The sequence below is a fragment of the Phyllostomus discolor genome, chromosome 11 (genome assembly GCF_004126475.2).
Source record: "Phyllostomus discolor isolate MPI-MPIP mPhyDis1 chromosome 11, mPhyDis1.pri.v3, whole genome shotgun sequence".
NCBI lineage: Eukaryota > Metazoa > Chordata > Mammalia > Chiroptera > Phyllostomidae > Phyllostomus > Phyllostomus discolor.
This window is the reverse complement of record NC_040913.2, coordinates 46,812,102-46,826,919: the sequence shown is the minus strand read 5'-3', so window position 1 is coordinate 46,826,919 and position 14,818 is coordinate 46,812,102. Positions and strand designations below refer to the sequence as shown.

Below are 14,818 nucleotides of genomic sequence, written 5' to 3'. Positions count from 1 at the left end.
TCCCTCTCTTTCTCCCTCCCTTCCCCTCTGTCTAAAAATAAAGAAAGAAAAAAATAAGATGATTTTATATAGAATATCTTCATTTCTAAGATGCCATCAATGTTCAGACACAACCAGTAATTCAGTAACAGCAACCCAAGGACTAGGGAGTTGGAGACACTACAAAATCACATAAATAGTCACATTAATTTTAAAAATCAACTTTAATTCAGAAACATTAAAATGTGAGAAAATGCCCCTGTTAATGTCAAATGCACAAAAGAAACTGCAAAACTGTTATTTTCTGGAGCATTGAAGATCTTGTTTCCTGACATATGTCATCAGTTGGCTCAAATAAACTCACATAAAAATTTTTTTAAAAAATGAGATAATGTATGTCTTTGAATGAACTAAATGCAGTAGAATAAGTAACATTTGGAAGAGTAACAAACCTACAGTATCTCTTAAGGAAAGTCAAATAATCTCTGCCAGTAAAATGATTACCTGGAAGGGTATTTTTTTAAAGGTACCTAAGTATCATTGGAAAAATCATTTTTATGATAATCAAATCAAATAGTAAGGAATGTATCATATGGATAAAGCAAAACTGTTACAGAGAACTGTTTTTATTTTTAATGTCAAAAAGATGAATCATTACTACATATGGAAGTTGAATAATTCCTGTTTTTTATTCAAGAGCATACAATATAGTCAATTACTTTATGTATTCTGGTAACAGTGTACTAGAAATGCCTAACACAAAACTGATAGTCTGTTCTCTCAATATTTCAGAAGCCAGAAAGAAAAGTAACCATATTTTATTACTAATTTTTCCCAGTTTTTAAAATGCTTTCCCCATTTAATTTGTCCATTTAGTCGTATTTAGAATAAGGTACATCTTTGATTCAAAAAAGGACAAGGCATCACCCCAGGCTTCAAAAATATTAAATTTATGTAGGTGGTAGGTAGGGGTAAAAAGAGCTAATCTTTTTCAAATTCACTGAGCCACAAATATACTTTAAAAGGCCTTTGAAATGATCACTTCTACTTATCATTTACCATTGTTCTGTACATGATCTTCAAGCACCTCATTTTTAAGAATCCCACAAAGTTCCGAAAGAGTTTCTAAGTGAATAACATGAATGATCAATGGCCTGAAGACATCATACAATGACACACATAGTTTCTCCAAAAGTTCACTAAAATAAAGAAACAAAACACAATTCAGTAGTAAGCTTTTCAGTTTAAAAGGCATCTTTGATTTCTTCCAGGCAATAAACACAGTAAAAATCTACTGGAAAAATAGTATGGGGAACATTATACAGGATCTGGCAGAAGTAATGTCTGCTTCAGTGTGGATGATAGGGTAATATATGGGTGTAATAATTTAGTTTTAATTTGAACATTTCACCTAAAATGTCATATAGTATATTTGACTATAATATTATGTTACAGAATTACATGCTTATGATTTTGTAATAAAAGGTTTGTAATAAAAGGGGGGCATTATTTGTGCTAGATCCTGCATAATACGGAGGGAAAGGCTAAAATTCTGTAAAGTGTTGTTTTAAAAGCTAAGAATCAATACACAATCAGCAATCAACTCAAATTAGCTGCCCCCAACCAAATGTCAATTCATTACAACTTTTTCTTACTTCAGTAATAACTCTGTATATGTCCTTTCAAAAATAGTAAGTATTTCAATAGACTTATTTATCCTTTTATATTCTACATCGCTGTGAATCAAATGGTAATATTTTCCCCACTAAAGATATGTTCAAAATTCTTGAAAACTTACAGATTTAGATAAACAAAATTCAAAGTATTCTGGACATACAAGTATTTTGGCATAAACATTTGAAAAGTTATGTTGTCTATATTCTTCACACTGTCAATAGTATTCCTCTACATGCAGTATTTCATCCAAAGTGATCAACCCAATTAAAGTCATAAAGTACATTTGTCTGTTCCCCATTATGAGGGTCATAGTCTTAGAATTGCCAATATGAAGAAGCCAAAAGTTACTAACAGTGGATCTGAAAGACACTTTAAGAAAAAATTCTTAAAAGGATATTAAATAGTGTCTGTATTCTTAAATGTCTTTCTTTAGTTAGAATCACAGAATTTTTCAACTACAAGGATTTATATGATTGGTGGAGATCTTAAAAAGACCTAGATCCCAAGACTTATTAGTTCCCTATACAGGATTTTTATTATCATACCATATTGTCTCCATAATTACCTTATAAACACTATAAAAGCATGTTGGCCTTTAAATTGCACATTTATCTTAAAATAAATAAGTAGTCCCACTCAGCAATATTCTGTTCACACACCCACAAAAATTAAAATACTCTGCCAGCTAACTTAAGAATACTCCAGTAATATAATAAGCCATTATGATCATTAGCAAACTGAATCTTAAAAACAGTTAAACTCTGTGTACTACCTACTCTAATTTTGATGTTGGTTTTGTGAAAAATTCATTATAAAGTTGGTGCTCATCCTGGCATACATGGACCATAAAGGCGCAGCCACTGCGAATCTGCAGGAAACAAATAGAAACCACCTACAGTTAAAGACACACAACAATTCTAGCATTTAGGATATAAAGCAAACATTTTATTTGCAAAGAAATTATGTATACATTTTCATACAACAACTTGCTGAAGCACAGAATGAAAAATGTGAATATGGATGATTTTTATTTTTTATGATTTTCTAAACTTTTGACAATGAATAAATTACTTTTCTAGTTGAATATGGAGTACTTAAAAAAGAATTTTTACATATTTTTCTGTAGTATAAACTAAAATCACACTAAACAAGAAAGCACTTCTGTAGCAAAACCTAAGATAAATCCACAAACTTTGGAACTTCACCATTCAGGGAACAATATTTATTTGTGATTCTTCATACCTCAAAAAATAGATCAAAATGAGAATATTTTGTCCAAATGAATGCTAATCACTAAACTAGGTTTGTCATAACTGAAAAAAAAATTCTTTAGGTTCATTGATATGGGAACCAAAGCTTATTTAGCCAGTATAGCTTCTAGGGTATCAAAATATTTCAGAGGAAGTTTTAACATTAAACCAAAATAAGCAGAAACTTACCAAGGCACAATGATCTCTGTTATTCTGGCTCGTTAACTCAGTTACAGTACTAGTAATACTAGGACCCAAAAGGAGCTGCCGCTGATCAAGATAACACTGGTGGATATCATTTAGCAGTTGTTGGTATCTGATGAAAATCAAGTGAGATGGGAGTATAAACTTTTGATTTCAGACATGTAAATTAAATCTGATCTTAAATCCCAGAAAAGGATGCCAAACCTCTAAAAATTTATGGTCACCTCTCATTTACCCACATTAAATATTAGAAATATTTATTTAACCTTTACTCTTTAACAAAAGATTTATCTTCCAAAAGTAGTCATCTTACATCTACCCAAATGCAAAGAAAATCCTGTTATGGTGAAAGACAGTTACCTTGCTGAAATGCAGCATGGCAATTATAATTAATGATATTCATTGCATATTGGAAAGTTGCTACAAGAATAAATCTTGTAAGATCTCATCACAGGAAAAAAAAACAGGTCTGTACCAATGCATGGTAATAGATTTACAATAGACTTACAGTAGTGATTATATTGAATCATTATGTTATATACCTGAAACTAGTAAGTTATATGTCATTACATCTCAATAAACGTAAGTAAATAGATAAATAAGCTGAGAGATGCCTTGTACACTTACTACATCAGGTCCACAACCTTGCTTCCCAAAGTTATGTTCTATATGAAAAGATTTACATAGTATGCAAGGTAACTGCTCAGAAAATATCTGGTATATAACAGACTGGGAAAAATGGTACTACAAGAGGAAGGTAATATGGAAACTGAGGAACTTCTAGGTACTCACTCAGGTATTTTTTCAGATCGCTGTTCTATTTGTTCAATAAGAGTCTGCAGGATAAAGAAAAACATATTAAAAGTCCATCTGTTTTAGTTATACTTCTAAGTACCTTCTGATTATAACACATGCTATTAGAAAAATCTGTAAATACAAAAAAGGTTGAAACAAAAATCACTTGAAATACCACAAAATAATCAGTCAAAATGAATATTCTTTCAGTTTTTTGTAGACATACACTATAGTTACTATATTTTTCTTCATAAACAAAACTGGAATTATACTACACATTCAGCTTTATAATCTGCTTTTGAAAAATTAACATTATTTCTAAATATTTTCCTACTATTAATTCTCAGTATCAAATGAAAATGTAAATAGAAAGCATTATCATAATACCTGGGCACCTTGTAAACAATACTCAATGAATCATCATTATAGATATTATTTATGGCTATACAATATCCCCTTGGGTATATGTACCATAAATCAACCATTCTTCTACTGTTAAGACATCTTGGATGTTTCTTATGAATAAGAGCTCAGTGGTTAAGAGCTCTGGGCCTGGAACAAAACTGAAGGGTTTGAGAGCCAGCTCCTGGTAGCTGTTTTGAGCCCAGGAGAGAGCTGGTTCACTTCTCCGAGATTGCACTTTCCATTATGTAAAGTTGGTATAATAGTCACCTACTTCCCAGTTGGGAATCCCCAACAGTGGGTCATAAGAGAGAAATATTTTTACATACTTCTGATTCATACTCCTAAAATGTTTTTGAGAAAAATTGTTTTACATCTCTGTCAGCAGTATTTCCTGTCTCAATATAACCTCTAAAGCATTATTGCATCTTAATCTGCCCGTTTCTAACAGACAAAAAAGATGCTACCTAACCTTAAATTGAATGTATTCTCCACTGAAGCTAAATATGAGCTCATATTTATTAACCATTTGTATTTTCTTTAAGTAATCAAGCCTCTCAAGTCCACTATAAATCTGAGTAGTTTAAACTCAAATATCACCTTCATCTAGAAACATTCCCTTAGCACCTTAGGAAAAGCTAAGTGTTTCCTGCTCTGTGGTCTTAAGGCACCTCTAAGATAATGTCACGTAATATGGGAGGACTATGCCTACCTTTCTTTCACTCGTATTCATTTTTCTGATATAAGCAAAAGACCTAACGCACAGTAGCACTTCAAAAAGCTGGCTAAATAAATTTCATAGCAATATCCTATTTATGTCAACAGACTTACTCTGACTTTGGGGGCAGCAGCTCGAAATTTCACATAAAATAGTGTGAAGGCATTGTCTGCATTAGGTACAGATAAAGGATCCTAAAGAAACATAGGGGAGGATAGGGAAGGAAGATAATTAGCAAACAATATTTAAGTATTTAGAAAATGTGATACACACCATTTCAAATAGCTACTGCTTGGCCTATACACCAACCAAAAGCATAGGGAGAAAAATCTCAAAGAAAGATTAATATTGTTATTGCTACAAATAATGTGTACTTATGAACTATCATCACTTCTCTCTTTATAATTAAAATTTACCCTTCATTACATGAATTTTGGTGGTAAACAGTCCTGAATTCAGCTTCATACTCAAGTCATTTACTGAGAATAGGACATTTACCAAATAACTTAAGCTCTCTGATAGTCACAACACCCATTTAAATGGTGATGACATATAAAGTCATTATGCAGCTCAACAGTAAAGCACTGTACTCAGTCAGTAGTAGTACTTATTAGGTATTATTTGCCTAAACTTATAAAAAATTTTACAAAATAGAAAAGTTATATAGTCTAGCTGTTATGTCAGCTAAGAGCAATATGAATGGTAAAAATGCAACACAAGAATCAGTGGCTTTGAACTGAAAACCAAAGATATCCCATATTCTTCAGAAAATACGCTTAAAAAATAAAATATATCATCTTTCAGGTTTTATCTTCTTAGCAAAGAAATGTGCTCAATGACTATCTGAGCTAGCTCCACTCTTATTTTCTAATCTAACACTCTGCTAATTTCCCACCTAGCATCTACTAGTCTGCAAATGAGTAATTTGTTTGGTTCCTTCTTTACTAAGATTTCTCCTGAATATAAGCTCCATCAGGGCAGACCTTGCTAGCTCTTTTTCACTACTATATAATTCCTAGCACAATGCCAAGAATTTAGGAGGTACTCATTAAAAATCCATTTGCTAGAGGAAAGATGGTGGTGTGGTAAGAGGAGCAGATTCCACTTCTCCCTACACAGGAGAAAAACCTAGCTGATCTACAGAGGAATATAGCTAACAGCCAACAGTACTACAGCATATATGAAAACAGGAGATTAAAAACTGTAGCAGACATTGAAAAAACAGACAGTAAGGAGAGTGCTTCAGGACAATAAGGTCCCAGAGACCAACGCAGGGACCAGGGAGGCTGCAACTCCAGGCCCAGGGCTCACTGAGTCTCCCACAGGGCTCTTCGGACAGACCTGGGTAAACCACTCCCTCCCCAGCCAAACAAGGATTGAGCAGCACCTAGGGAAGCCTGGTTGGTTGAAGGGGAGGACTGAATGGCAGACACACAGGGGCTGTGAGCACCCACGCATAGCCCTGGGAAGAGTGTGCGCCGGAGCCCAGGCGACGAAGTGGCCACGCACCCGCGCCTGCAACCTGGGGAGAGTGTACTTTGTGGAAGACCTGGAGCCTACACCCATAAGTCCAGTGAGAGCGCACGTACCACAGGAGCCCTGTAGTCCACAACTGTGAACTCAGAGAAGCACGTGCTCTGCAAGAGCCCAAGAGCCCACAATCATGAACCCAGGAGAAGCCAGTGCTGCACAGGAGCCCTGGAGCCCACAACCGTGAACCGTGGGAAAGCGCACTTAGGACAGCATGGATCCCACATCCAGGGCCCTGCGGGGAGGCGCCAGACTGGCTCTGGGGAGAGTGTACAGCTAGCCCTGGGGAGAGTACCCACGAGGCTGACTGAGTGCTGAACAGGAAGAGCAAAAAGCCATACCAATCGCCCCTCAGCCTGCTGCACGCAACAAGCCATAAAAACCAGTTTAGACAGTTTGAAACCAACAGGAGCTTTTTTTCTTTTTTTGTTTGCATGTTTGATTCTGTTTTTTAAGTAATTTTTATTTTTAATTTTTATTATTTTTAGCTCTCAATTCCTTTTGCTTCTCTTTCCTTCTTTCTAGTTTTATTCCTTCTTCCTTTCTTTCCAATTTTATCTCTTCTTCCTTCCTTCTTTTCTATTTCTTCTTCTTTTTAACTACCCAAAACTGAGACAAAAAAGAAAAAAAACAACAGAATTGTGAAAAGACCAGAGCTGGACCAAAAGAGGGGGCATCCCAACAGCTGAGACAGTGAGACAAATTTAACTTTGCTATTACAGAGAAACTGCAAGTTATTGCATATTTCTATAATTATTTTCTCATTATTGTTACATCTTTTATTTTAATAGTATTTTTGTATGTCTCTTCTTTCTGTACACTCTTCCTTGCTTGGCTGATTATACTGTATCATTTAACAGGTTTCCCCTGTTAGCTCATTCATAGTGTACTGCTTATTTACTGTCTTTCATTTGTGTTCCATTAGTACACTATTCAAGGTTCTATACTCCCTATTCTTCTTACCTATATCTCACAGATTCTGTCATGATTGTTGTTCTAATATTACTGTAAATAATAGCTATTCCATACAATTGTAAATACTATACAACCCCCCTGCCCCAGTACCCAAAATCTTAGCCCACTTCACGGTTTACTGAAATTACTGTAGTGGTTAAATCTACTCTCTCACACACTACACCTATTTACTATCCTTTGCTGTCATCTTATCTCAGAATCTGACCTCCCACAACCTCACGGCTTTCTAGATCCAACTCACAATCCTCCCCTCCCCAACAAGAATCTTCTCTTCTTTCCATTCTTTCTAAAAAGTGGCTAGTTGGGTGGAATATACACAGTTAACACTATAGGAGATCCAAAGGACCTACTATTTCTTCTCTACTGGCTGCTACTGTAAATATCATAGAATACTCTCTTGCTGTCTTAAACCATTTTGCCTTACCCTTCCAACTGGTGACAAAAAAAGAGTAGGTGGAAGCTGTGAATACCAGGATACCCGAAGGAGACTGCAGCCCTGAATCCCACAGGTATTCTACCACACAACTTCACACCATAAACCCAGGGAGCCAGAACAGATCAATTTAAGAAGCTGAGGCTAACAAGAAGTCTCACAAACAATGAGAAGAGAAAGAAACAATCCCCAAATGAAGGGAATAGAAGCCTCAGAAAGAATGCTAAATGAAAGAGAGGCAACTCAACTATCAATATTGAGTTCAAAGAAATGCTTATCAGGAAGCTAAATGATCTCACAATGAACTACCACACACTACAGGGAAACTACAATGAACTCAATGCAAACTATATCAACATGAAAAAAATACAAACTATCAACAAGGGCCAAGAAGAAATAAAGAATACAATTTCTGAACTGAGGAACACAGTAGAAGGAATCAAAAGCAGGATCGATAAAATAGAAGATCAGATCAGTAAATTGATCAAAGTTGAAAAAACACCCAGAAAGACCAAGAAAAAGAAGAGGATCAGAAAGAATGAGGAGGGATTAAGAGAAATGCAAAACAATATGAAATGTAATAATATCCGTGTAATAGGGAGAAGGGGGAGGAGGAGGAAGGGATAGAAAACCTATTTGAAAAGGTAATAATGGAAAACTTCCCTAATTTGATGAGAGAAGAAGTCACACAAATCGAGGAAACACAGAGAGTCCCAATCAAGAGGAACCCAAAAGAGGCCCACCTCAAGACACATCATAATTAAAATGGCAAAATTTCAAGACAAAGAGAGAATCTTAAAAGCAGCAAGGGAGAAATAGGAAGTAACATACAAGGGAGACCTGATAAGGCTAGCAGCCAACTTCTCAATGGAAACGCTCCAAGCCAGAAGAGAATGGCAAGAAATATTCCAAGTAATGAGAAGCAGAGGTCTGCAACCAAGGCTATTTTACCCAGAAAGGCTCTCAATCAAGATAGAAGGCCAAGTAACAAGCTTCCCAGACAAAAGACAACCAGCTCTGCAAAAGATGCAGAAAAGGAAGGAAAAGAAGGAGAAAGAGAGAGAGGAACACAGGTATGTAAATGGCAATGAATAAGTACCTACCAATAATAACCTTAAACGTAAATGGATTAAATGCTCCGATTAAAAGACATAGAATAGCTGAATGGATAAGAAAGCATGACCCACACATATGCTGCCTGCAAGAAACCCACCTCAGGATAAAAGACCTACACAGGTTGAAAGCGAAGGGCTGGAAACAAATTTTCCAAGCAAACGGACAGGAAAATAAAGCCAGGCTAACAATACTCATATCAGACAAAATAGACTTCCAAAAAAGGGCCATAAAGAGAGACTCAGAAGGTCACTTCATAATACTCAAGGGAAGAACCCACCAAGAAGATATAAAGATTGTAAATATATATGCACTTAACATAGGAGCACCTAAATACATGAAGAAAATCTTGGAGGACTTCAAGAAAGATATTGAGAGCAACACAATTATAGTAGGGGATTTTAACACCCCACCATCGAAATGGACAGATCTTCCAAAGTTTCAACAAAGATACTGTGGCATTGAACAATGCCCTAGACCAAATGGACTTAACTGATATATATACAGCCCTCCATCCCAAAGAAGCTAAATACACATTCTTTTCAAATCACATGGAACATTTTCAAAGACAGACCACGTGATAGGACACAAAACAAGCCTCAACAAATTCAAGAAAATTGAAATCATACCAAGCATCTTCTCATCACAAGAGACTGAAGCTAGAAACCAACCCCAAGGAAAAAAACCAAAACACTCAAAATCATGGAGATTAAATAGCATGCTATTAAACAATGAATGGGTCAAAACTGAAATTAGGGAAGAAATCAAAAAGTTTCTGGAAACGAATGAAAATGAACTCACAACAACCCCAAACTTATAGGACACAGCCAAGGCAGTCCTGAGAGGGAAGTTCATAGCGATACAGGCCTACTTAAAAAAGATAGAAACATTTCAAGCAAACAACCTAACCCTATGCCTACAAGAACTCGAGGAACAAGAACAAAGATAGCCCAGAGCAAGTAGAAGGAAGGAAATAACCAAGATCAGGGCAGAATTAAATGACATAGAGACTAAAAGCACAATTCTAAAGATCGATGAATACGGGAGCTGGTTCTTTGAAAAGATAAACAAAATAGACAAGCCTTTAAGCAGGCTCATCAAGAAAAAAAGAGACAAATACCATATGATCTCACCTTTAACAAGAACCCAAACAACAATACAAAGAAACAAGCAAAATATAGTCAATGACACTGAAATGGAAGACAGGCTGACAGTGGCCAGAGGGGAGAGGGGAGGGAATTTCAGAGTAGCATGGGAAGGGTTTACAGGAACAAATATGAAGGACACATGGACAAAAACTGGGGGGAGGGGGGGTGGGTAATGGGAGGGAGGTGGGGACAGATGGGTGGGTGGGCTGGAATGGGAGTAAAAGGCCAAAAACTGTACTTCAACAATGATTAAACTTTAAAAAAAAAAGAAAAAAAGAGAGGGCCCAAATAAACACAATGAGAAATGAAGAAAGATTACAACTGATACCACAGAAATACAAAGAATTGTAAGAAATGACTATGAAGAACTGTATGCCAAGAAATTTGAAAACCTAGGTGAAATGGACAAATTTCTAGAAAAATATAATCTTCCAAAACTCAATGAAGAAGCAGAAAGCCTGAACAGACCATCAACAGCAGATAAAATGGAAGCAGTAATCAGAAAACTCCTGACACACAAAAGCCCTGGACCAGATGGTTTCACAGGAGAATTCTATAAAGCATTTAAGGAAGAGTTAACCCCTATCCTTCACAGACTTTTCCAAAAATTCCAAAACGATGGAAGATGCTCAAACTCTTTTTATGAAGCCAGCATCATCCTGATCCCCAAACCAGATCAAGACACAACAAAGAAAGAAAACTTCAGACCAATATCGCTGGTGAACATAGATGCTAAAATCCTCAACAAAATATTGGCAAGCCACATCCAACAATACATTAAAAAGATCATATACCAAGACCAAGAGGGATTCATCCCAGGGATGCAAGGATGATACAGTATTTGCAAATCAGTAAATCTAATATATCACATAATCAACAGCAAAGACAAAAATCACATGATCATATCAATAGATGCAGAAAAAGAATTTGATAAGGTACAACACCCATTCATGATAAAAACACTCAGCAAAGTGGGAATAGAGGGAGCATTCTTCAACATAATAAAAGCCATATATGAGAGACCAATAGCCAACATCATACCCAATGGGCAAAAACTAAAATCTTTTCCACTAAGATCAGGAACAAGACAAGGCTGTCCACTTCCACCACTTTTATTCAATATAGTATTGGAAGTTTTTGCCACAATGATCAGACAAAAAAAGGAAATAAAAAGCATACAAATCGGAAAGGAGGAAACAAAACTGTCACTGTTTTCAGATGACATTATAGTGTACACAGAAAATCCTATAGAATCGACCAAAAAACTGCTTGACCTAATAAATGAATTTGGTAAAACAGCGGGACATAAAGTCAATATTCCGAAATCAAAGGCATTTTTGTACACCAACAATGAAACAGCAGAAGCAGAAATCAAGAAAAAAATCACATTCGATGTAGCAAAAAGAAAAATAAAATACCTAGGAATAAACCTAACCAAAGAGGTAAAAAGACCTGTATTCAGAAAACTACACAACACTGAAGAAAGAAATCAAGGAAGACACAAACAAATGGAAACATACACCGTTTTCATGGATTGGAAGAACTAACATCATCAAAATGTTTATACTACCCAAAGCAATTTACAGATTCAATGCAAAATCTATTAAAGTACCAATGGCATATTTCACAGACAAACAACAAACACTTCAAAAATTTACATGGAACCATAAACAACCCTGAATAGCTGCTGCAATTTTGAGAAAGAAGAGTCAAGTAGCAGGGATCACAATACCTGATATCAACTGTATTACAAGTCCACTATAATCAAAACAGCCTGGTACTGGCATAAAAACAGGCACATGGACCAATGGAACAGAACAGAGACCCCAGAAATAAACCCAAGTCTCTATGGTCAATTAATATTCAACAAAGGGGACAGCAACATAAAATGGAGTAACAGTAGTCTCTTCAACAAATGGTGCTGGGAGAACTGGACAGCTACATGCAAAAAATAAATGTCGAGCACCAACTTACACCACATACAAAAATAAATTCAAGGTGGATAAAAGATTTAAATATAAGCCGTGACACCATTAAAGTCTTATAAGAGAACATAAGCAGGAAAAATCTCAGATATTTCACTCAGCAACATTTTTACTGATATGTCCCCTTGAGCAAGAGACAAAAAGGAAAGAATATACAAATGGGACCTCATAAAAATAAAAAGCTTCTGCATGGCTAAAGAAAACAGTATCAAAATAAAAAGAGAACCAACTGCATGGGAAAACATATTTGCCAATGATACCTCAGACAAGGGTTTCATCTCCAAAATATATAAAGAACTTACAGGACTCCACTTTAAGAAGACAAGCAACCCAATTAAAAAATGGGCAAAGGACTTGAACAGAACTTCTCCAAGAAGGACACATAGAGGATCCAGAGACACATGAAAAGATGCTCAATATTGCTAGCTATCAGAGAAATACAAATTAAAACCACAATGAGATACCACTTCACACCAGTCAGAATGGCCATCATAAGCAAAGTAACAAACAAGTGTTGGAGAGGTTGTGGAGAAAGGGGGACCCTAGTGCACTGTTGGTGAGATTGCAGACTGGTACAAATAGAAAAGAAAATGGAATAGAAAAAAAGAATGGAATTTTCTCAGAAAATTAAAAATGGATCTGCCTTTTGACCCAGCAATTCCACTGCTGGGACTATATCCTAAGAACCCTGAAACACCAATCCAAAAAAACCTATGCACCCCAATGTTCATGGCAGCACAATTTATAATAGCCAAGTGCTGGAAGCAACCTAGGTGCCCATCAGTAAATGAATGGATCAAAAAACTATGGTACATTTACACAATGGAATTTTGTGCAGCAGAAAGAAAGAAGGAGTTCCTACCCTTTGCTACAGCATGGATGCAACTGGAAAGCATTATGCTAAGTGAAATAAGCCAGGCGGTGAAAAACAAATATCATATGATCTCACCTTTAACAGGGACCTAAACAACAAAGCAAACAAACAAGCAAAACATAACGAAAGATACTGAAATAGAGAACAGGTTGACAGTGACCAGAGGGGAGAGGGGAGGGAATTTCAGGGGAAAGGGGGAAGGGTTTACGGGAACAAATATAAAGGACACATGGACAAAAACTAGGGGTGGTGGAAATGGGAGGGGGAGGGATGGAAATGAGGGAGAGATGGGTGGGTGGGCTGGGCTGGGAGTAAAGTACAGAAAACTACTTGGACAATGATTAAAATAAAATTTAAAAAATAAATTTGCTAAACATAGAAAATTTAATTATCCATCAAATGTAAAGAAAAGATTTCAAATTATCCATTATAAGGTCTGTTCAGAAAGTGTTTAGTCATGTATTAAAAAAAAGACATTTATTGAAGAAGATACAAGAAACATTGTACAAAGGATAATGACACCTCAGTCCCCTTCAAAGTCAACACCTTGGGACCTCACACAGTTCTTCCAATCACCATCAGCTGGCCCATCCTATTTTCCTGAATCTCACTGACAGTATGAAATCTGTTCCGTTTCAAAGGTGATTTTAGGTTTGGGAAAAGCCAAAAGTTGCTGGGCACCAATTTTGGCCTGTAGCAGGGCTGAGTCACTTTAGTGATTCAATTTCTCACCAAAAGCCTCTAAAAGAGATGTCATGCATGAGCAGGCACATTGAGATGAAGCTGCCAATCATGTTGCCCATTACTGCCATTTTCATCATATTGCATCTCTCAACCAATGAAGAACACTCAGATAGTACTTGTTAATCATTTGCCTGGAGGGGCGTACTCGTGATAGACAACACCTTCCCAATCAAAAATAAGTTAACATGGTCTTGATCTTGCTGCAACTTTGCCACACCTTCTTCAGGTGTGGAAAATCAGGCGACTTCCATTGTAACAACTGGGTCTTCATTTCAGGGTCATAGCTGTAGTCCATAGCAGGGTCAGGGCCCACAATGCATCTCCAGTTATGAACTTCCCAAGGAAATTTGGTTCACTGGTAGTGGTTTGAATCAAGTCATTAGCAATTGCAGCACCATGTTCTCTCTACTCTGGTAGTGGAAGCCATAGAATATACTTTACCACGACACACTTCATGCCAAGATCCTCTATCAAAATCTTGAACACAGTATTTTTTGGAATCCCCAGATCAGCTTCTAGTTACCACACTGTCAGTCCCTGATCTTTGTTGATTGCAGCCTGAACACAATTAACATTCTCATGTGTTCTGCTTGTTGCAGGCCTTCTAGAGCACGAATCACTTTCAACAGATTCTCAACCATCTTTGAAGTGTTTGTGCCACACTTTCATTTGTGCTGCATTCTTTGCATCATCCCAAAAGCATTCTGAATCATCCAAATAGTTTCTGCAGAGGAATGGCCAAGCTTTACACAAAATTTGATGCTAATTCGTGGCTCTACTTGCTCAGTGATTTTGAATGCCACAGTGACACAGTACACATGCTCACTCAATGGCACCTACCACACCCACTGACTAGTACAGTGAGGTCATCATTGTTCACACATGTGCATTCCAGTCCACTCTCTTTGGCTGCCAGGTTGCATTAATGTTGCACAAACTGCCCTCACTTTATCAACAATGGCTGGACTTTTTCCAGACAGACCTTATACGT

The 14,818-nt window shown here is 36.5% G+C and overlaps 1 protein-coding gene across 1 annotated transcript in view; it reads right to left on the bottom strand.

The window, feature by feature from the left end:
* COG3 (component of oligomeric golgi complex 3) overlaps positions 1-14,818 on the bottom strand; it is an 88,884-nt gene that overhangs the window by 58,253 nt on the left and 15,813 nt on the right. Inside the window, exons 8-12 of the mRNA XM_028526402.2 lie at positions 5,139-5,219; positions 3,903-3,946; positions 3,096-3,222; positions 2,433-2,524; positions 1,039-1,178 (exon numbers count right to left, since the gene is read on the bottom strand). Coding sequence (XP_028382203.1) covers positions 1,039-1,178; positions 2,433-2,524; positions 3,096-3,222; positions 3,903-3,946; positions 5,139-5,219 — 484 coding nt within the window. The remainder of the gene's footprint in view (positions 1-1,038; positions 1,179-2,432; positions 2,525-3,095; positions 3,223-3,902; positions 3,947-5,138; positions 5,220-14,818) is intronic.